This window comes from Heptranchias perlo, chromosome 10, assembly GCF_035084215.1.
Source record: "Heptranchias perlo isolate sHepPer1 chromosome 10, sHepPer1.hap1, whole genome shotgun sequence".
Classification (NCBI taxonomy): Eukaryota; Metazoa; Chordata; class Chondrichthyes; order Hexanchiformes; family Hexanchidae; genus Heptranchias; species Heptranchias perlo.
In genome coordinates this window covers 42,376,108-42,398,334 of record NC_090334.1, presented here as the reverse complement: position 1 = coordinate 42,398,334, position 22,227 = coordinate 42,376,108, and the positions used below count along the sequence as shown (strand labels likewise).

At 38.7% G+C, this 22,227-nt stretch overlaps 1 protein-coding gene across 3 annotated transcripts in view; it reads left to right on the top strand.

The window, feature by feature from the left end:
- Window positions 1-22,227, top strand: part of kiaa0586 (KIAA0586 ortholog) — a 419,966-nt gene that overhangs the window by 26,698 nt on the left and 371,041 nt on the right. For all 3 annotated transcript variants that reach the window (XM_067991527.1, XM_067991529.1, XM_067991528.1), the window contains 2 exons: window positions 6,542-6,749; window positions 13,556-13,720. In XM_067991527.1, coding sequence (XP_067847628.1) covers window positions 6,542-6,749; window positions 13,556-13,720 — 373 coding nt within the window. The remainder of the gene's footprint in view (window positions 1-6,541; window positions 6,750-13,555; window positions 13,721-22,227) is intronic.

The window sequence follows — 22,227 nt, the reverse complement described above, 5'->3', positions numbered from 1 at the left end:
GTCCTTTCTGTGTGTGAATTTTCTGCCAGGTTTCCCTATAAAACAACAGTGATTACTCTTCAAAATTAATCCATTGACTTTGAAGTGCTTTGGGATGTCCAGATGTAAGATGTTATATAAATGCAAGTTCTTATGATGTTATAGATAGATGGTGCTGTACGTGGATTATTGCCAGGTTATATAAGACCTGAGCCATTGTGTCTATCTGTTTTTCCCCAGCTCAGTGTAGAACAGCAGTAGGGTCATTGCTACATTGAGCTTGTTCTGCAGGTTTATTTTTAATCCTTGCCTTTTCTCCATATCCTTTGATACCCTTACTTTCCAAGTAAGTATCTATCTCCCTTTTAAACAGCTCAGTTAATTCTGCATCCATGGCCTTCTGGGTAATGCATTTCACATTTTTGCAATCCTTTTTGTGAAAAATTGTTTCTGGATTCTCCCTTTTAACTGGTTCATTTCAAATTTGAAAATAATATCTCCTTGTCTCCTAATATCTTCCCTCATTAGACGGAAGAATTTTTCACTACTCTGTCATTCCATTAATTATTTTGAACAGCTCAATTGGATCGCTTTCCTCCCGCCCCCTTGACCTCTTCATTTCTCAAGGAATATTGGTCGTTTATTGCAGCTAAGTCCCTTCGTGCATTATCCTGATGAATAGTCACTGGACTTTCTCAGAGGCTAGTATACCTTTTCTAAGATGGGATGCCCAAAACCGAACACAGTACTCCACATGAGGTCTGACGAATGCTCTATGTAACTTAACAGTACTTCCATGCTTTTCTCTACTGTGCTACATGATGAAACCCAACTTATCATTGACCATTTTCATTGATTTTTGTACATGTGTGCGAGCTTTTAATGACTTGTGTACTTGGACCCTTTGTTCATTTACTTCCCTCGGGTTTCCTCATTTAGGCTGTCTTCCCATCTGCCATTCTTGCTTCCAGAGTGTATTACTATGCACTTTGTAACATTAAAACAACACTGCAGTCATTTTTCCCTTTCCCTACTTAACCTATCTATGTTCTTGAGCAATTTTCTGCCCTCCTTCACCATTCACTTCCACCTCCTAACTTAATATTATCTGCAATTTTTTTTATATAATAGTGAAAAGCTGCGGCCTCAGCACTGATCTCTGGGGGACACCACCACTTGTCGTTGTTTGCCAATTAGAGATTAGCACTCTTATTCCAATTCTCTGCCCCTTCTCAATTAATTTCTTATCCATGCCATGAAGTTGCCTCCAATTCACCTCCAAGCTACCATTCCGAGCTTAGCAAAAGTTTGCCCTTGCAACTTTCTGTTTTTAAAAACCTGACTGACTCTGTAGCCTTTGTAGGATCTGATTGACAGACTAGGTTACCATCATTATTTTTATCTTCCTGTTTTCTCAACCTGAAGGGAAGGCCTATAACACTCGAGACTTCCCAGCACAATAGTTGTGATGTGTTTACTGATTACAGCGACAGGCAAACAAATTGCCTTTGGTAAAAACAACTTTAGTGTCTAGCCCAGTAGTATGTTTAACCACCTTTTGCCTTGGGACTTCCCCCCCCCCCCCCCCCACCACCACCAAACTTTGCTTCAAAAACCTAACATTTAAAAGTAACTTTTTTCTAATTCCTTTCTCTGGAAAAATCCCAAAACACGATGGTACTAAAAGACACAAAAGAAATGCAGTCATGCTATATCCAAATATGTGTTTCTTATTTTGTTTAAACTCTGAGAGGGTACAACACTGATTCACCAGAATGATACTGGACTTAAAGGGTTAAACTATGAGGACAGGTTGCATAAATTTGGCTTGTATTTCTTTGAGTTTAGAAGGTTGAAGGGTGATCTAATTGCGGTGTTTAAATATTAAAAAGATTTAATAGGGTAGATACAGAGGAACTGGTTCCTCTGATGGGGAATCGAGAGCGAGGTCGCATAATCAAATTAGAGCTCAGCTAATCAGGAAGCACTTTTACACACAATGGGTACTGGAAATCTGGAACACTCCTTTCCTCCCCTTTCCCCCCCGCCCCAGCAAAAGGTGGATTGAGGTTGTAATTGATTGATTTCTATTAGGTAAGGGTATCAAGGCATATGAAAGAAAGACAGACTTGCATTTATATAGCACCTTTCAAGATATCATGACATCCCAAAGAGATTTACAGCCAATTAAATACTTTTGAAGTGTAGCCACTGTTGTAATTTAGGAAACGCAGCAGCCAATTTGCACACACAGAGGTCCCGCAAACAGCAATGTGATAATGACCAGATGATTTGTTTGTTAGTGATGTTGGTTGAGGGATAAATATTGGTCAGGACACCCGGGAGAGCTCCCCTGCTCTTCAAAGTAATGCCATGGCATCTATTATGTCCATCTGAGAGGGCAGATGGGGCATCGGTTTAATGTCACATCTGAAAGACAGCAGCTCCGACAGTGCAGCACTCCCTCAATACTGCACTGGGGTGTCAGCCTAGATTTTGTGGTCAAGTCTCTGGAGTGGGACTCGAACCCACAACCATCTGACTCAGAAGTGAGAGTGCTATCACTGAGTCGTGGCTAACATATGGAGCAAAGGATAGAAAATGGAGTTGAGGTACAGATCAGCCATGCTCTGATAGAATGGCGGAATAGTCTTAAGGGGCTACATCTGTTCCTATGATCTGATTTGTTACATTAAGCGACCAATTTGCACGGCTTGCACTCAGTGGGAATGGCACAGTAGCAGGCTAAAAATGGCAGTGCACCATTTAGCACCCTGTTGCTGTTTAAGCTTAATATGGACAGGGTATGCGCACCATATGCAAAATTTCTATATGGCTGCCACTTTATATGTTGGGGTTTTCACATGGTTGGCCCAGGCACCCACTTGTTTCAGACAGGTGCCTATGTGTAATATGCTAATCAGGGTCCTATGACATATTGGGTACAGGTGTTAAGTGGTCGAGCCAGCGGTCTTTAAAGGGCCACTCAGAAAACAGTGCAGATAAGTTTTTTTTAAAAACAACAATAATGCAAGGAGCAGGACTAAATAAAACAGACACACTGGGATTAGGACTAACAAGAATACAAGCACCAGGAGTGAGACTGAAAAAAAAAAGCACTGGGAGTGGTAGTTTTTTTTTAAAAAAAGGCTACGGCTGGCTGGCTGACTGATGATAAATTTTAAACTGAGGGAAACAGTATTTCTGAAAATTTTTCTTCCGCTGTGAGCTAGTCTGAACCCCATGTTTGTCGCAGGCAAGTAAAATTTCTGTTTTTCCCCAGCCAGGAACAGTACTGAAAATTTATTTCAGGAAGCCTGCAACTTCAGCGTAGCGGCAAAGGTTGACAAACATTTTTTTGCCATTATGAAATGCAGATTTGTTGATATAATGCTGATTTAAATTACAAGACTGAAAAATTGTGATACAGGAAGTAAGCTCAATATGGACAGGACGTGCGCACCATATGCAAGATTTTTAATATGGATATTAGTTGATACCCCATGGTGTTGCAGGTGATGCAAGGTTGTAGCGTGGGAGATAATTGGTGCAGGGCATGCAGATATAATTCCATTGTTATTTTGAAGTCATATGTTCTATTTTTATTTTAATATTTTGATTATAATGTTCTGTGTATACATTTGTAATGGAAACTGCTTATGTAAACTTGTCACAATGCAGCACCTCCAATGGCAGGAGGATTTTATTACAGTGTGCTAAGTTTACATAGATAGTTTCCATTATAAGTTTGGACTTAGGAATTTATAATCAAAGTTGACAGGATGTGCGTGATGTAAGATTTTTAATAGATATATTACAATCCTTGCATACAGTGCACTTATCAATGATTTAGACTTAAATGTAGGGGGCATGATTAAGAAGTTTGCAGATGATGCAAAAGTTGGCCGTGTGGCTGATAATGAAGAAGAAAGCTAGACTGCAGCAACTTGTCAGGTGGGTGGAAAAGTAGCAAATGGAATTCAATCCGGAGAAATGTGAGGTAATGCATTTGCGGAGGGCAAACAAGGCAAGGGACTACACAATAAGTGGGAGGATACTGAGAAATGTAAAGGAACAGAGGGACCTTGGAGTGCATTTCCACAGATCCCTGAAGGTGGCAGGACAGGTAGATTAGGTGGTTAAGAAGGCATATGAGATACTTTCCTTTATCAGCCGTGGCATGGAATATAAGAGCAGGGAGGTTATGCTAGAACTATATAAAACACTAGTTAGGCCACAGTTTGGGTGCTGCGTACACTTCTGGTCACCACGTTACAGGAAAGATGTGATTGCAGTAGAGAGGGCACAGAGGAGATTTATGAGGATGTTGCCAGGACTAGTGAATTTTAGCTATGAGGAAAGATTGGATAGGCTGGGGTTGTTTTCTTTCGACCAGAGGAGGCTGAGGGGAGATTTAATTGAGGTGTATAAAATTATGAGGGGCTAAGATAGAGTGGATAGGAAGGACCTGTTTCCCTTAACAGAGGTCAATAACCAGGGGGCATAGATTTAAAGTAATTGATGGAAGGATTAGAGGGGAGTTGAGGAGAAACTTTTCACCCAGAAGGTGGTGGGCTGGAACTCACTGCCTGAACGGGTGGTAGGGGCAGAAACTCTCATCACATTTTTAAAAAGTACCTGGATATGCACTTGAAGTGCCGTAGCCGACAAGGCTATGGACCAAGAGCTGGAAAGTGGAATTAGGCTGGATGGCTCTTTTTTGGTCGGCACGGACACGTTGGGCTGAATGGCCTCCTTCTGTGCCATAAATTTCTATGATCGCCTAAAAGCATTACTTCAATTTCTGTTGTCACACTATCATTGGAACAGGCGTAGGCCATTTGCCCCCACGAGCCTGTTCCGTCATTCATTTAGATCATGGCTGATCTGTATCTTAACTCCATCTATCCGCCGTGGTTCCATAACCCTTAATACCCTTGCCTAACAAAAATCTAGCAATCTCGGTTTTGAAATTTTCAATTGACCCAGCCTCAACAGCTTTTTGGGGGAGGGAGTTCCAGATTTCCACTACTCTTTGTGTGAAGAAGTAATTTCTGACATCACCCCTGAATGGCCTAGCTCTAATTTTAAGGTTGTGCCTCCTTGTTCTGGACTCTCCCATCAAGGAACTAGTTTCTGTCCATCTACCCTATCAACACCTTTAATCATCTTAAACACCTCAATTAGATCACACCTTAATCTTCTATATTTAAGGGAATACAAGCCTAGTCTATGCAACCTATCCTCATAATTTAACCCTTTTAGCCCCGGTATTATTCTGGTGAATCTGCGCTGCACCCCCTTCATGGACAATATATTCTTCCTGAGGTGCGGTGCCCAGAACTGAATGCAGTACTCTAGATGGGGTCTAACCAGAGCACTGTACAGCTGTAATATAACTTCCACCCCTTTGTATTCCAGCCCTCGAGTTAAAGTTCAACATTCCATTAGCCTTTTAATTTATTTTCTGCACCTGCCCACTAGCTTTTAGTAATTTCTGTACTTGGACCCCTAAATCTCTCTGCTCGTCCACAGTTCCTAACTTCTCGCTATTTAGAATATTGTTGATAGGGTAGATGGACAGAAACTATCAACAATATTCTAAATAGCGAGAAGTTAGGAACTGTGGACGAGCAGAGAGATTTAGGGGTCCAAGTACAGAAATTACTAAAAGCTAGTGGGCAGGTGCAGAAAATAAATTAAAAGGCTAATGGAATGTTGAACTTTAACTCGAGGGCTGGAATACAAAGGGGTGGAAGTTATATTACAGCTGTACAGTGCTCTGGTTAGACCCCATCTAGAGTACTGCATTCAGTTCTGGGCACCGCACCTCAGGAAGAATATATTGTCCATGAAGGGGGTGCAGCGCAGATTCACCAGAATAATACCGGGGCTAAAAGGGTTAAATTATGAGGATAGGTTGCATAGACTAGGCTTGTATTCCCTTAAATATAGAAGATTAAGGTGTGATCTAATTGAGGTGTTTAAGATGATTAAAGGTGTTGATAGGGTAGATGGACAGAAACTAGTTCCTTGATGGGAGAGTCCAGAACAAGGAGGCACAACCTTAAAATTAGAGCTAGGCCATTCAGGGGTGATGTCAGAAATTACTTCTTCACACAAAGAGTAGTGGAAATCTGGAACTCCCTCCCCCAAAAAGCTGTTGAGGCTGGGTCAATTGAAAATTTCAGTTGAGCATATGTAATAATAAGGGTAATTTTTATTTTACATTTATAGATTTTTTTTTTCAGCCTGTTGAATGAATGCTTACCAAATGGGTCCGTGGCCCCATTCTTCCCTTTGGAAATGCTAATCTGTTGATTGTTCATTTGATAAGCTATGTTCCGTGCTTCATTATTCACTAACTACATGGGCCTAGCCAGAATTAATTTTAGATATGTGTATTATTTAAGGCACCTTAAACTGTGGTGATATACAAATATAATTTTCTAAACCTTGCTTCGCATATACTCGCGGTGCTTAATAAGAAGCTGAACGTATGTTATACAGCTAAGTATTATTGTACAATGGCCATAATTGGTTTTTTTTGTTCGCCCTTTAGTCACGAATGTTGACTTCAGCATTCACAACAAGCAACATCAATCCTGTTGGTGCACCTCCAGCACGTTCTAACACGATGTCACAGAGTTCAGCGACACATCATACTGCAACACAGACTCTGAATCAAGGCCTTCAGCAGTTGCCTAGCAACAACATCCATTATGTTTCTCTCACAGATATGCCATCTGACTCCTCTGCAGCGGCACTGGGTGAGAAGAGCAAACAGTTTTGTGTGAGATGGAGAAATATTTTCTTTGTCTATTACAATACTGTAGAAAAAACAGATCTTCAGTGTTATTGAAATTTAGCTCAACACTTGTTACAGAGTTATTAATAACTGAGTTTTTTTATTACACACAAAAATAGAGTACAATAAATAATTTTGATTATTGCTGCATGAAAGTCATTGATTTTTATATTGTCAAGATTAGGGAGTCTCTTTATTAATATTAAATCAGGTATGAAATTATACACTTTTGCAATTGGGTTTCTTCTAAATCTCCATTTAAAAAAAAATGCATTGAAATTGTATTGAATATACTATTATTTGGAGTCAATTTTATGCAAAACCACCAAGAAAACTCTAGAGCATTTTTTTTTGGCAGCCATGTTGGCCCAAGATTTCAGCATCAAAATACGCGATCGGAGAAAAACTCTGGTTCACTCTGCGCTATTGTACTATTAAACCACTCAAGGCCACTACTTAAATGCTCTAGAGGCAAATCTTGGGTTCCACAACTGTAGAAATTTGTAATATCATATTCTCAGACCCAATAATTTGTGCCGTTATAATTTCTGGGCTTTTGACCACAGGAATTTCTAATCCTTGTAATAGGTAACATTAATTTTGATTTGAAGAATTATTTAAAGGGTTTAAAAAAAATTCTTAGACATTGTATCAATCTGATTATTCAGAATTATAGCAAAAGTAATATTCTTTAAAAATTAATGATTCCACAGCGTAATAATTAACGTATTCACTTTACACCACTCTGGCTGTTAGCTTACCCACGTAAAAATTGATGCACAGATGTGCATGAGATGAGCAAATTGTGTTCATTCTTTGCCAGGCAGTTATGGGGATCAGTTATGATGAAGCAGAATGCCTAATTCTGGCAGGAAATAAACTACCCGACACCAGTCTTGGATTAGACTCAATTACTCCTTTAAGTCTATATATCCGTCCTTTCCCCTTATGGTGCAAACAGTACTCATTTTTTAAAAAATCACAAAAGGTTGACAGAAATGTGCAGTTAGAAATATGCTAACGTTGTAGTAATTCTGTATTACTGGTTTATTATTTTTATGAAAGGCAATGATTGTGAAACTCCCTCTTTAAAAATGCAAATCTAACTAGTTCCAAATAATTTGAATCATCAAAGTGTTTGTGACTTTCATGTGCAGTATTAATTATCATAAGCAAGGATTTATAGTTTTGACAAAAAAAACACAGAATTGCAAAATTTGATCCTGAGAACATCAGCAAAAATCTCAGAATTCCATGTAATAAAAACTGAATTTGACTTAGTCACCATAAACCAGTGGCCCTGATCATGATGACTAATGAAAAATGAGTATATTACTTTCTCCTAATCATCAACATTATCCAATATTCACTTTGTTAGAAATTGTTTTAATTTTAATTGTTATTGTTTAATGAACATAGTTTATCTGACAAACCATGATCTCAATTACTTCACAGAATCATAAACTGAACATACTGTTCACCTTGGCAGTAGTTATGTACAGTTTCATTATTGGATTCATAAAATTACTGGTAGCCAGTTTAATTTTAGAATGTCACAGTTTGGTTTGCTAATTCATCTCAAAGATGTATTTGTCCTTCAATTTAAAGAGTTAATAGGAGACCTTAAAAAAAAAAAGTCAATGCTTCCTATACTGTTCTGTCTTTCCTCAACATATTATTTTTTGTTAATGCAATAGAGGGCACTGTGCTTCTACCTATCGGTCTACAAAATGGAACAGTGGATTATTGGTTGGGTTGGCAATAGTGTACAATGTAGTGTAGAACACAAGCATAAATTCTCAGAGATTACCTCTTTTTTAAATTTAGGAGAAATAATAGTTGTTTTTCTTGATTAGGTGAATATATTATTAGTGTTGCATCAATATTGTTGCCTCTTTGTATAGAGGTTATCAGAGGCAGATTTACACTCTTGTCGAACTGCTCACCTGATGCTTTGAGGTTCTATGTCCACAGGACTGTTTGAGATGATACTCTATAAAAAGTAAGAATCTCTCAACATACTACCAAATTCACAGTATAGGTGGTTAAGAATTTAGAAGATTAAAGCTATGTGCAATTTATATAAGCATTTAATCTTACTCCAAATAATAGTAGTAAGGTTTAGTAATACGGCGAGAAAATAGCTGTTTATAGCAAAATTATAAATGCATTCTTAATACTTGCAATTTATAGGAAAATCATAAATGCAACAGTGTAAAGTTTCCCCCATGACTTTTTTTGGCCCCACATTGAATTTTTAACTTATATTTTGTATTGCTAGAAATGCCATGTAAGGGGTAAACAGCGTGTAAGAGATTAACACCAAGAATGCACATAGGGTCTTTTCAACTGAAAACCATAGTTTTCGAAAAGACAATGGTCTGGAAATACTTTCACATGGTCCGAACTTTTTGTGGTCCACACATTGGGTGCCTGAAGTGTTAATTGGTTAATCAACCCCGGCCAATATTTGCAATCACAAACAGTTTTGCTGTGGTTAATGATTAGCTATTCGATCAAATGTAATTTTGATAGATGCGGCCATTTACTGCTTTTGTTCAGGATAGCTGGCGGGGCAATCTGCTGACAAATCAAAAGGATAGACTCTTGACTTGGTGGCTTCAAGAAGGGACAAGGTCATTGATTGGCTGGATTCCTCTTTGATGGGTATTTCATGATGTGGAGATGCCGGTGATGGACTGGGGTTGACAATTGTAAACAATTTTACAACACCAAGTTATAGTCCAGCTGGACTATAACTTGGTGTTGTAAAATTGTTTACAATGGGTATTTCAGTCAGAGACTTCCTGTTGGAGAATTGCAAATGTTACACCTTTGTTCAAAAAAGGGTGTAAGGATAAATCTTGCAACTACAGGCCAGTCAATTTAAGCTCAGTGGTGGGGAAGCTTTTAGAAATGATAATCTGGGACAAAATTAATAGTCACATGGACAAGTATGGATTAATAAAGGAAAGCCAGCATGGATTTGTTAAAGGCAAATCATGTTTAACAAACTTGATTGAGTTTTTTGATGAGGTAACAGAGAGGGTTGATGAGGGCAATGCGGTTGATATTGTGTATATGGACTTTCAAAAAGCCTTTGATAATGTGCCACATTAGGCTTGTCAGCAAAATTAAAGCCCATGGAATAAAAGGGGCAGTGGCAGCATGAATACAAAATTGGCTAAGTGACAGGAGACAGAGTAGTGGTGAACGGTTGTTTTTCGGACTGGAGGAAAGTATACAGCGGTGTTCCACAGGGGTCGGTACTAGGACCATTGCTTTTTTTGATATATATTAATGACTTGGTTTTGGGTGTACAGGGCACAATTTCAAAATTTGCAGATGACACAAAACTTGGAAATGTTGTAAACAGTGAGGAGGGTAGTAATAGACTTCAAAAGGACATAGACCGGCTGGTGGAAAGAGCAGACACATGGCAGATGAAATTTAATGCAGAGAAATGCGAAGTGATGCATTTTGGCAGGAAGAATGATGGGAGGCATTATAAACTAAATGGTACAATTCTCAAGGGGTTGCAAGAACAGAGAGACCTGGAGGTATATGTGCACAAGTCTTTGAAGGTGGCAGGACAGGTTGAGAAAGCGGTTAAAAAAGCATAATAAAGTCTGGGCTTTATAAATAGAGGCATGAACTACAAAGCAAGGAAGTTATGTTAAACATTTATGAAACACTGGTTTGGCCACAACTGGAGAATTGTGTCCAATTTTGGGCACCGGACTTTAGGAAGGATGTGAAGGCCTCAGAGAGGTTGCAGAAAAGATGTACTAGAATAGTTCCAGGGATGAGGGATTTCAGTTACGTTGATAGACTGGAGAAGTTGGGGTTGTTCTCCTTAGAGCAGCGATGTTTCAGAGGAGATTTTATAGAAGTGTTCAAAATTGTGAAGGGTTTAGATAAAATAAATAAAGAGAAACTGTTCCCATTGGCGGAAGGGTCAAGAACCAAAGGACACAGATTTAAGGTGATTGGCAAAAGAACCAAAGGCGACATGCAGAAAAGCTTTTTTACGCAGCGAGTAGTTATGATCTGGAATGTGCTGCCTGAAAGGATGTTGGAAGCAGATTCAATCATGGCTTTCAAAAAGGAATTGAATAAATACTTGAAGGGAAAAAGATTGCAGGGGTACGGGGAAAGAATGGGGGAATGGGACTAACTGGATGCTCTTACAAAGAGCCGGCATGGGCTCGATGGGACGAATGGCTTCCTCTGTGCTGTCACCATTCTATGATTCTAGTTATATTAGTCAGTCTAGAGCCAGTTTTCAGTTAGTGTTTCAGCTGTGCAGCTTCAGGCAGATGGCTTGATGTAAACAAAGGGAGCTAGGCTAGTTTCTGGCTACGGCAAGTAAACCTCTGTTTAAAGTCTTTAATTAGAGACAACGCAGGTGACGTCTTTATTGTATTATGTATTGATGTGAGTAGAGAAATTTATATTTTACTGGCTATACCGTTTATTGTTCATGCATCTATGTTATGTAAATAAAATAATTTGTTGACTTAAAAGCCTGAGTGTTCAGTTTGGTAACTGAAGATTCAGCCGCTTTCAAAGAAAATTGAATCATATAGTGGGACGTGATGCTTTCCAGTAGCCGGTGTACACGAGGAGGCCATTCAGCCCATCGTGCCTGAGACGGCTCTGAAAGAGCTATCCAATTAGTCCCACTTCACCATTCTTTCTCCATTACCCTGCAAATTTTTACGCAAATTTTTCCCTTTCAAGTAAAAATCCAGTTCTCTTTTGATAGTTACTATTGAATCTACTTCCACCACCTGCATTCCAGATCATCATAACTTGCTGCATTAAAAAAAAATCTCCTTATCTCCCCTCTGGTTCTTTTGCCAATTACCATAAATCTATGACCTCTGGCTACCGACCCACCCACCAGCGGAAACAGCTTCTCCTTATTTACTCTATCAAAACCCCTCGTAATTTTGAACACTTCTGTTAAATCTCCCCTTAACATTTTCTGCTCTGAGGAGAACAATCCCAACTTCTCTAGTCTCTCCACATAACTGAAGTCCCTCATCCCTGGTATAATTCTGGTAAATCTCCTCTGTACGGTCTCCAACGCCTGGCAATCCTTCCTAAAGTGTGATGCCCCGAATTGGACATAACACTGGTAGCAGAGGCCAAACCAGTGATTTATAAAGCTTGAGCATAACTTCCTTGCTTTTGTACTCAGTGCTTTGATTTATAAAGCCGAGGATCCCATATGCTTTTTAGCAGCTTTGACTTGTCCTGCCACCTTCAAAGTTTCTCTGTTACTATCCTTAGGTCTCCTTATTGTTTATCTAAATATTAGACAGAAAAGGTACACTGTGGATCATAGGGAATATGAGTCTGTTTATGGGAGTGGCTGTTGACATTAAACCTGAGAAAATAGCTAGTGTACAACTCTAAAATGTGACAACCTAGTTGAAACAATTAACCACCTTTCAAGAATTGTATCTAGATTAATTGCAGGTAGAATTTCATGTAAAATGTTCTTTTACAAACCATCTAATTGCTCAATAGGTAGAGGATCAAATGGGGTCCAAGTTAACTCGTAACTTGAATATGCCGCCCACTTTGGTTAGATCACAGAAATAAAATTGCAGTTACACCTTCCAGTAAGGATTTTAAACTTGCTGGCTTGGTTGCTATTACTGTGTGCGTATGTGATTATTTTAAAAGAATTAAAAGTTATTGTTACTGACTTACAGTTTTCTTAGTTACACCACCTATTTCATATCCTTTATGCCTATTCTCTTGGAATGTTCACATGTCCCAATAGGTCAATGCAGCTCAATGTCCACTTTCTTTGGTACAGATTCTATGTGAGCTTTACAATTAAATTTAGTAAAATTCAAAATACTTTAGCTGAATTTTTCATTAACATTTCAAATTTAAATTGGTTTTCATTTTACCAGAATTCAAGTATATTGAAGTGATCTTGACATGGATATGTGTTTCAGGACCTAGACAGGAACATTAACCTCCATTTTGCTACTTGGAGATTTTTTTTTTACCTTATGTGCTTTGCAGACTACTAATGAGATCGTTTTAATAGTCATGCATGTCCTAAATAGAGCTTTACTCTAGTTCAAGCATTAACATAAGTTTAACTTGGAGATCAGAAGCAACAGTGGTCTATCTTTAATTGACTATTCACTGTTACTTTATTTTCCCTTAGTTTCACCATATTTATTTTAAAATATATTTTTTCTATTTCTTCCTCCTCCAAATTCCTCAACCCCCTCTCCTGAAGGTTGACTCATGTTGAGCTCCAATTCCATTGATACTGGGCTCCCTCTGATACCTCTCCCAAGTAGAATTCTTATTGTATGACCGTTAATACTAAGTTTGGACAGAATATTTGACCACTCAGACATCACAACCCACTGCCCTCACTGGACATTCATAGATGTTTACTTTCCAGCAGAAGTAAAAGGATAGTGATTAGGCACAGAAATCCTGGCTGATTTTTCCCTTCCCAGCCTAGGGGGAATTAGGCCAACCTTAGTACTAACTATTGCCACTTTGGCTGGGACCTTATGCTCTGTATGTCTCAAGTTACAAGCTGTCTTTACTAATTATGCCATGTTAAATTTTATTTTGAACCTTAAAATAACAAGAAATAAATCCTGCCATAAGAAAGTGGAACTTGCAATGTAACACATGTTTATTAATTTTACACAAGAATACTTTCGCAACAGTTAAGTCCAAAATTAATAATTTGCCCTCAAGTACTGACTTTAATTTCAGCTTATCGGAGTCGATCTGTTACTGGTGGGTTTGGCATAGGAAGTTCTCTACAGACCCCTGCTCCTCGCAGGTTTGCCCCAGTACCAATGTCTAAGGATGTTCAAGTTCAGCAAAAGAAGAATTCTGCCATTCAGAAGGCCAAAGTGATTTCTGCAGATGGACAAGGTATGCAAAAAAAAGTTAAAACCTTCGAAATAGTAGTCACTGAGTATGTTTTAGAACATACATTTCAGTGATGCCACCAAAATTTGAAGAGTAGAAGACTCTTCCCAGAAATAATGTTGTTTGATACTGGTTAGATGCAATACACTGATTTTCTCAATCTTGCATTGTAAAATAATCGTTAATATTCTAATATGAGTATGGGACATATCACTTCAGCTGTAATGCTATGCAACGTCAGGATTCCATTTCTAATGTTGAAACTTCGACTGATTAATATGGAACAAATTCAGTTCTTGTTCATCAGGATTATAGTAAAAAGATAGCTAAACTGAAACCATAAGCAAGGTGAGATTTTGGAGCACCTTCAGGAAACCTGCATGGCTGTAAGAAGGGGGAAAATTTAATATCTAATGAATTATCCAGAAGTAACCAATCGTGCATATGCTTCAAAGGTTTGGGAACATAGATATTTTAAAAATTTCATGTATGTACTTTGCATAGTATGTATATTTTATGGTAAATTATAAACCTGCTGAGTTGTGTTTTACTGTTGGGTGGAGGAAGTTTAACAAAGATTGGATATTGCTTTTGTTTTTCTTCAGTGAGTACTTGAGGATAGAATCATACAGCACAGAAGGAGGCCATTCAGCTCATTGTGCCTGAGCCAGCTCTTCGAAAGGGCTATCTAATTCGTCCCACTTGCCTGCTCTTTCCCCATAGCCCTGCACATTTTTCCTTATCAAGTATATATCTAATTCTCTTTTGAAAGTTACTATTGAATCTGCTTCCACAACCGTTTCAGGCAGTGCATTCCAGATAATCATAACTTGCTGTGTTTAAAAAAAAAAAAATTCTCCCCTGTGGTTTTTTTGCTAATTATCTTAGAGATAGAGGCATGTAAATCCTCCTGCTGGAGTATTCCTTCAATAACGCTTTCCAATACTATTACAAATTTCTGGTTTCAGATACTGTTTGCAAACCAGCTGAGCTTTGCTGTATCAAAATATACACAATTCGCAACTCATCCATGGCAATGCTTGCCGTGAGTTGGGGAAACACTCAGTTTGCCAACCTTGGTGGTATTTTCCATGTAACAAACTGTGTACTATCAGGGCTACTGATTTATGATGATTGAGTAAGTCGGTTACCATGTTTATCATTTGGTTTTATTGAGTTTTTGCTGATGGTCTGGGATTTGAATTCGATGACCGTTTTTCTGTGAAAACCATAAATGAGTGACCTTGATTATTGCATATTCTTTTACGTATGGTCTTTTATTCTTAATTTTTACATTTTTTTAAAACCAAGGATACAAAGGAAGATGGTAGGCAATATGTAGTAGATTGGAGGTAAGTATGTGGGGTTTACAAATAATGGGAAGGCAAGGGTTTGGGGTTTAGAAACAGTTGTGGGGAAATGATGGGGTTTGATAGAACTAAGGGGTGAAATGCAGTGTTTGCTTTACTGGAAGTTTCCTTATGTGACATTCATGGGCAGGAGGTACTGGGTTCTGTTATCACTTGGGGCAGACGGTTCCAAGATGTGGGGACGCAGGGATGGTGCTGGAATGTGGAGTACTGGGGATGGTGCCTGAGTGTGTAATCACTGGGGGATTCTTGCAGTCTGGTGGCAGTGGGGGGTCCAGGAGACCTGACAACTCTGGGGAGGATCTTGGGTTTAGGAGCACTGGGCAGGGAGAACTTGGGATAAGAGACGGAATCCTAGCTCCGTGCTGGAAAAGCTGTTACTAGCCACCTGCTTCTACCTTGCAAAAGGCTGTACTGTTGAGTTACCAGTCGGGAAGTGGCTTTAAGTTCTTTCAAGCTCTTGTTGCATTTCTCAGAGCAGGGATGTGGTTGCTGACGGGAGGAGGTGGGACTGGGAGAGGTGACAGTCGTTCGGATTAAGTGAGCAGCTCACTTTTCACATGCCTCAGGCGATGGTGCTGTTGTGATAGGAGATCAACTTGGGAGCTGAGGGGACCAGAGATGGGAGTGAAACATGGGAGAAATTAGCTAATCAGAGATAAGCCTTAAGAAATGGGTTTTAAAATAGTGAGTTTAAGCATAATAAGAAAGTATAGTAGGAAGTAAGTGTTAAACTGGCAAGAAGCATGGACAATATGCAACACCTTTACCATATTCCTAGTGGATTTCCTGTGATGATGCTCACTAAGTCAGAGGATACACAGCTTTATCCCATGTAACATACAACATGTTATCAGAGTTACTGATTTACGGTGATTTGAATAAGTCATATTGTGTTTTTCATACACAATATTGTGGTATGTTAGTGGGATTTTTGGGTTGTATTCCATGATTATGTGCATATTTGTACCAAAGTGTAAATCAGTGGTCTTTATTATTACCATTAAATGGATATACAAATATATTGATCATTTTTTTCTCTTACCTTTTTTAAAACCCAAGCTTCAGAGGAAGACTGCAGGAAAGATATTGTAGTGAGGGATGGGTGAGGTATGGAATTTGGTAGTTTTGGAAAGGTAATTCTGGGTCTGGGAACACATTAATAAAGGTATTAAAAGGCACAAAAAAACTACTCACTGGATCAATTTAATCATGTTATTGTGAAATATATAATTTTTTTGAATTTTTAATTTTGTTTCAAACCATATTTTCACATTAGAAATTTCAGTTACCGATGGGCAAAGAATGACCCCCAGAAAAAGCAGTTTGAATGAGCAGTTCAGCAACAAACTGTGACCGGCAAATGTTTACATGGGGAAGTGTCATCAAAAAAAATGTTTATGGAGGTAGTTTCAAAGTCAAAATTTGACATTAAAGCATTACCAAAAATCATGACAACCAGAAGTAATGTTTTTAGGCAAAAAATGCATACATTTAGTTGAGTTACTTTTTTTAGTTCTAATCTTCTAAAACTGCACAAAGGTATTTATCAACTCTGAGGTTGTGTTACTGTTTTATTATATAATTAATGATATTAGTTCACTGACTCTTATTTCAACTTAAAAGTAGGTGACAGTTTTCAGTACCTTACCTTCTAATACCTCTAAGGGTCAGCCGTGTCTCAGTGGTAGTACTCTCACCATTGAGTCTGAATGTTGTGGGTTCAAGTCCCACTCCAGAGACTTGAGCAGATAATCTAGGCTGACACGTAAAAAACAGATGATCTGGTCTTTATCACATTGCTGTTTGTGGAAGCTTGCTGTGTGCAAATTGGCTGCTGCACATCCTATATTCCAACAGTGACTACATCTCAAAAAATATTTCATTGTCTGTAAAGTGCTTTGGGATGTCCTGAGGTCGTAAAAGCCGCCATATAAATACAATTCTTTTCATTTTTTCTTTAATAGTTTTCCAGAAAAAATAGCGACTTTACACTGACAAGTCCATAGACAGTAGAATCTAATTATGTATATACTTACAGTGTGAGGGGAAAAAATTATGATATATATAATTAAATCTTATAAAATATAACCTTGTTGATGATTTTTAATTTTTTTTATATATTCTTACCCATCTAGCAGTGTTAAGAACATTAGAAATAGGAGCAGGATTGGGCCATACGGCCCCTCGAGCCTGCTCCGCCATTCAATCAGATCATGGCCGAACTTCGACCTCAACTCCACTTTCTTGCTCGATCCCCTTATCCCTTGATTCCCCGAGAGTCCAAAAATCTATCCATCTCAGTCTTGAATATATTCAATGACTCAGCATCCACAGCCCTTTGGGGTAGAGAATTCCAAAGATTCACAGCCCTCGACGTGAAGAAATTCCTCCTTATCTCAGTCTGGAATGGCCGACCCCTTATCCTGCGACTACGCCCCCTAGTTCGAGACACTCTAGCCAGGGGAAACAATCTCTCGGCATCCACCCTGTCAAGCCCCCTCATAATCTTATATGTTTCAATGAGATCACCTCTCATTCTTCTAAACTCCAGAGAGTTTAGGCCCATTTTACTCAACTTCTCTTCATAGGACAACCCTCTCATCCCAGGAATTATTTCTTATGTTCTTTGGTGGTGTCAAAGTTAACATTGAGAAAGTTGTCTGAGACTGATATGGTTAAGAGTTCCTCTTTTTACCCCAAGAACACTTAAAACTTTTGCACTTTTTAATGAAAGCAAATAACTTGTAATGAAAATTGCAAATGAATGCTATTAAATTGCACAATAGAGATCTTGATAACTGCTCAAGCAAATCAGTTCATTTTTGTCTTAATTGGGCAGTACAGTGGCACAGAGCTTTTGAGCACCAACATACAGAATGGTGATTTGATTTCTTCCACTTTGTTGATTGCCATTGCACTCATGTTGGAAGGCACCAGACAGGGCCCAAGTGCTTCCCTACAATGAATGAGGAAGAAAGCGTTTGAGGTAAAGTATTCTTCAGGCTACAGTTGTATGCTTGTGAACAATTAATTCAGAGTACCATTGTATAAGAACATAAGAAATAGGAGCAGGCCATACGGCCCCTCGAGCCTGCTCCACCATTCAATAAGATTGTGGCTGATCTTCGACCTCAACTCCACTTTCCCGCCTGATCCCCATATCCCATGATTGCCCTAGAATCCAAAAATCTATCGATCTCAGCCTTGAATATACTCAACGACTGAGCACCCACATCCCTCTGGGGTAGAGAATTCCGAAGATTCACAACCCTCTGAGTAAAGAAATTCCTCATCTCAGTCCTAAATGGCCGATCCTTTATCTTGAGACTATAACCCCAAGTTCCAGACGCTCCAGCCAGGGGAAACAGCCTCTCAGCATTTACCCTGTAAAGCCCTCTAAGAATTTTATACATTTTAATGGGACCACCTCTCATTCTATTAAACTCCAGAGAATATAGATCCATTCTACTCAATCTCTCCTCATTGGACAACCCTCTCATCCCAGGAATCAATCTAGTGAACCTTTGTTGCACTGCCTCTCAGGCAAGTATATCCTTCCTTAGGTAAGGAGACAAAAACTGTACACAGTACTCCAGGTGTGGTCTCATCAAAGCCCTGTACAATTGCAACAAGCCTTCCTTACTCTTGTACTCCAACCCCCTTGCAATAAAGGCCAATGTACCATTTGCCTTCCTTATTGTTTGCTGTACCTGCATGTTAATGTTCTGTGTTTCGTGTACAAGGACACCCAAATCCCTCTGAACACAAGCATTTAATAGTTTCTCACCATTTAAAAAATATTCTCTTTTTCTGTATCAGTGTAAGGTTGCTTGTTCTATATTCTAAATTTATTACTTTCACTCATCACTACTAAATTGGTGTACTTCAAAATTTTCACTTCAAATCCAATCTGATTGTGGGCTTTCATACTGGTTCCAATTGACTCCATGTTCCTCAGGGCTACTAGAAACAAATGCCTAAGTAAATCAGTAAATTATTTTCATAGAAAGCCTCTTTTAAAGTGTAAAATATTTGAGGCAGCATGGTGGCACAGCGTATAGTGAACTTTTGGCAAGTTACCATATGGCAGACTGCCGCAAAAAGGGATTAAGCTGTGGGATATTGGTGTAGCTGCATTGCCCTAATCTACTTCGAAGCCAAAATGATCAAGCTGAAAGAAGTCAGGACCGACTGGATCCATTTTAAGTGTTCTTTTCTCTTTTTTAAAAAAAATAGCGGACTTTTAGTTGTAACCTGTTTTAATGTTGTATGTTTATACAACAGTAGAATCATGTTGCTACTTTTAAAGCTCCCAAGTGAAATTTAAGTCACACAGGAGTTGTAATATCAAGTATTCTCCCAGGAAGGCTATATCTGTCTGAGAGAAGATATACCTGTTTGTAATCCTTCCAAAAACAGCATGTGAAAACTTAACTGAGCAAGAATTGTATTCCTTAACTGACCATCATTTTCAGTCTCAATCAGGCACAAGAATCAGTATCTAGGGATCATGCCACTCCCTACTTAGCTCAATGGCAGGAGGCTGATGATATACCCTTCATCTGAACAAATGTTTTCGTACTGGGATACAGTCTCTTAATTCAAAGTCACTTCATTTAGATTATTTGATAATTCATTCTTTTTGGTGGAAAAAAAACAACTAAATTGTCAGAGATAGACTGTTTCTTTAGTCTGGTTTTTATGGAACTGCTTTTTGACTGGAAAAGCTCTGAATATTTTCTCTGACAAGCATTCTGACAGAACAGAGACAGTTGAGGGATCAAGAGAGGTGGTTGAGAGATAGAAATGTGTGGTCAGCATATGGATGCTGAACCTATGTTTGCTGGAATTGGGAGAAGTGACAATGTGGAGTGGAAAGAGAAGCACTGCTGCAGATACTCTGACTACATTCAGATAGGTTCATGCAAGGCCATTTAAGTTTTTTGCATTAAAAATACTTTGTCCTCCATAGTCTGAAGTAATGCGGCATTTTAAAATCGACTTTATTTGCAAAATAGATGTTTTCTGGAAGTAGCATCCTTCATTTGAGGCACAGGATTAAACGTCCAATATTGAATGAGTTGCAACTTCCTTCAGCTGAATGTTGGGAAGACCAAAGCCATCCTCTTCGGCACCCACCACAAATTTCAGTCCTATGCCACTGATTCCATCCCCCTCCCCAGGCTATACCCAACCCCATAAGGGTTTCTCATATACACTTATGGAATGATAGGATGTTACAATGCAGAAACAGGTCATTCTTCCCATCAAGTCTATACTGGTGTTTTTCTATACATCAGCCATTTTGTTGAATCTCATCTGCTTGCTCGCTATCCATGCTCTTTTAATAGTTCTCTTTTTCAAGCAACTATCTAATTGCCTTTTAAAACAGTTTATTGCCTCTCCTATAACAATGATTTGTGACAGAGAATTTCAATTTCTTCCCATCCTCTGTGAAGATTTTTTTCCGTACCTCCCCTTAATTATCTTCTATTTGTGCCTTCTCGTTGCTGTCTTTTTGACCTGTGGAAACAATCTTTTACTATTTACCCCATCATAACTCCTGATAATCTTGAAGGCCTCTGTCAGGTCACCTCTTAAACTTCTCTGCTTCAGTGAGAAAAGTCCTAATTTTATAAGTCTCTCTTCGTATCTGTAATCTCACATCTTGTGTTCATACTGTCCCCAAACCAACATGGGACCATATGGATCACAGGATACTTATGGATGAGGAAGGCTATTAAGCCAATCATAATTCATTGCCCCAGAGATCCTAACATCTCTCATTGTAGCATCCAGTAGTTTCTTAAATGATTCCAAGGTTTTTGCCTCCACCATTCTATTTGGAAGTCTATTCCACACATTGATCGCTCTTTGTGTATAGAAGAATTTCCTAATATCAGTCCTAAAATTGCCTTTACTAATTTAGACCAGTGTCCCCTTGTTCCACTCCTGCAGTTTAATTCTGGATTAACTTTTGCTATACCCATAACAAGAAAGAAAGAACTAGCATTTATAAAGCACCTTTCATGACCTTAGGACATCCCAAAGTGCTTTACATCCAATTAAGTACTTTGGAAGTGTAGTCACTGTTGTAGGAAATGCAGCAGCTAATTTGCGCATAGCAAGGTCCCACAAACAGGAATGTGATAACAACCAGATAATCTGTTTTAGTGATGTTGGTTGAGGGATCAATATTGGCCAGGATTCCAGGGAGAACACCCCCGCTCTTCTTCGAATAGTGCTGTAGGATCTGTTATGGCCACCTGAGAGGGCAAACGGGGCCTTGGTTTAACATCTCATCTGAAAGATGGCACCTCCGACACTGCAGCACCGCCTCAGTACTGCACTGAAATGTCAGCCTAGATATTGTGCACAAGGCTCTGGAGTGGGACTTGAACCCACAACCTGAATCAGAGGCAAGTGTGCTACCACTGAGCCGTGACTGATGCCGTAATCTTATCTTGTGTACCTTTGTAAGAACACCTCAGATATCTTTATTGGCTGGAAAATCCCAGTTTCTCCAGTCTTTCTTAATAACGCAGAAGCTCGGGATTATCTTCGTAGCTCTTCCCTGCATCCAGCACTCAAATGTCTTTCTTGTTTCTTGATGACCAGAAATGGATACGGTATTCAAGGCGCAAACAGAACACTACAAAGTTTGACAATACCACCTTTTCTTGAAATAATTCAACATCCCATTGGCTTTGTTGATTGCTGCATTGGTTGGACATGTTGAGTGTTCAGCTTCATCCTTAGCTATTTCAACATCATTCACATGACATCTGTGATTCTTCAATGATCATCCATAGTTTCACATGTAGAGTTTGTATATACTACATTTAAAAACTCCATTAAATAAATGTGATTTTGTTTATAAAAAGGGGAATAATTCTTCTAAACTAATTCACAAAAGTGAGTGCATTAATCAAAATAGAAACACTGGTCTTATATGTCATTTGTCTGTTGACCTCCCGGGTTATGAAAAGAACTGATTTTCTTGAAATAAAACTGCCAAGAATAAAATGTAATTCTTATTAAAATGAAGTTCAGAATTCCTGGAAGCATGTAGTACAAATACAAGAACATAAGTGACACTACATCAATGGTAGGTATTTGATTAAATTCAATGAATTT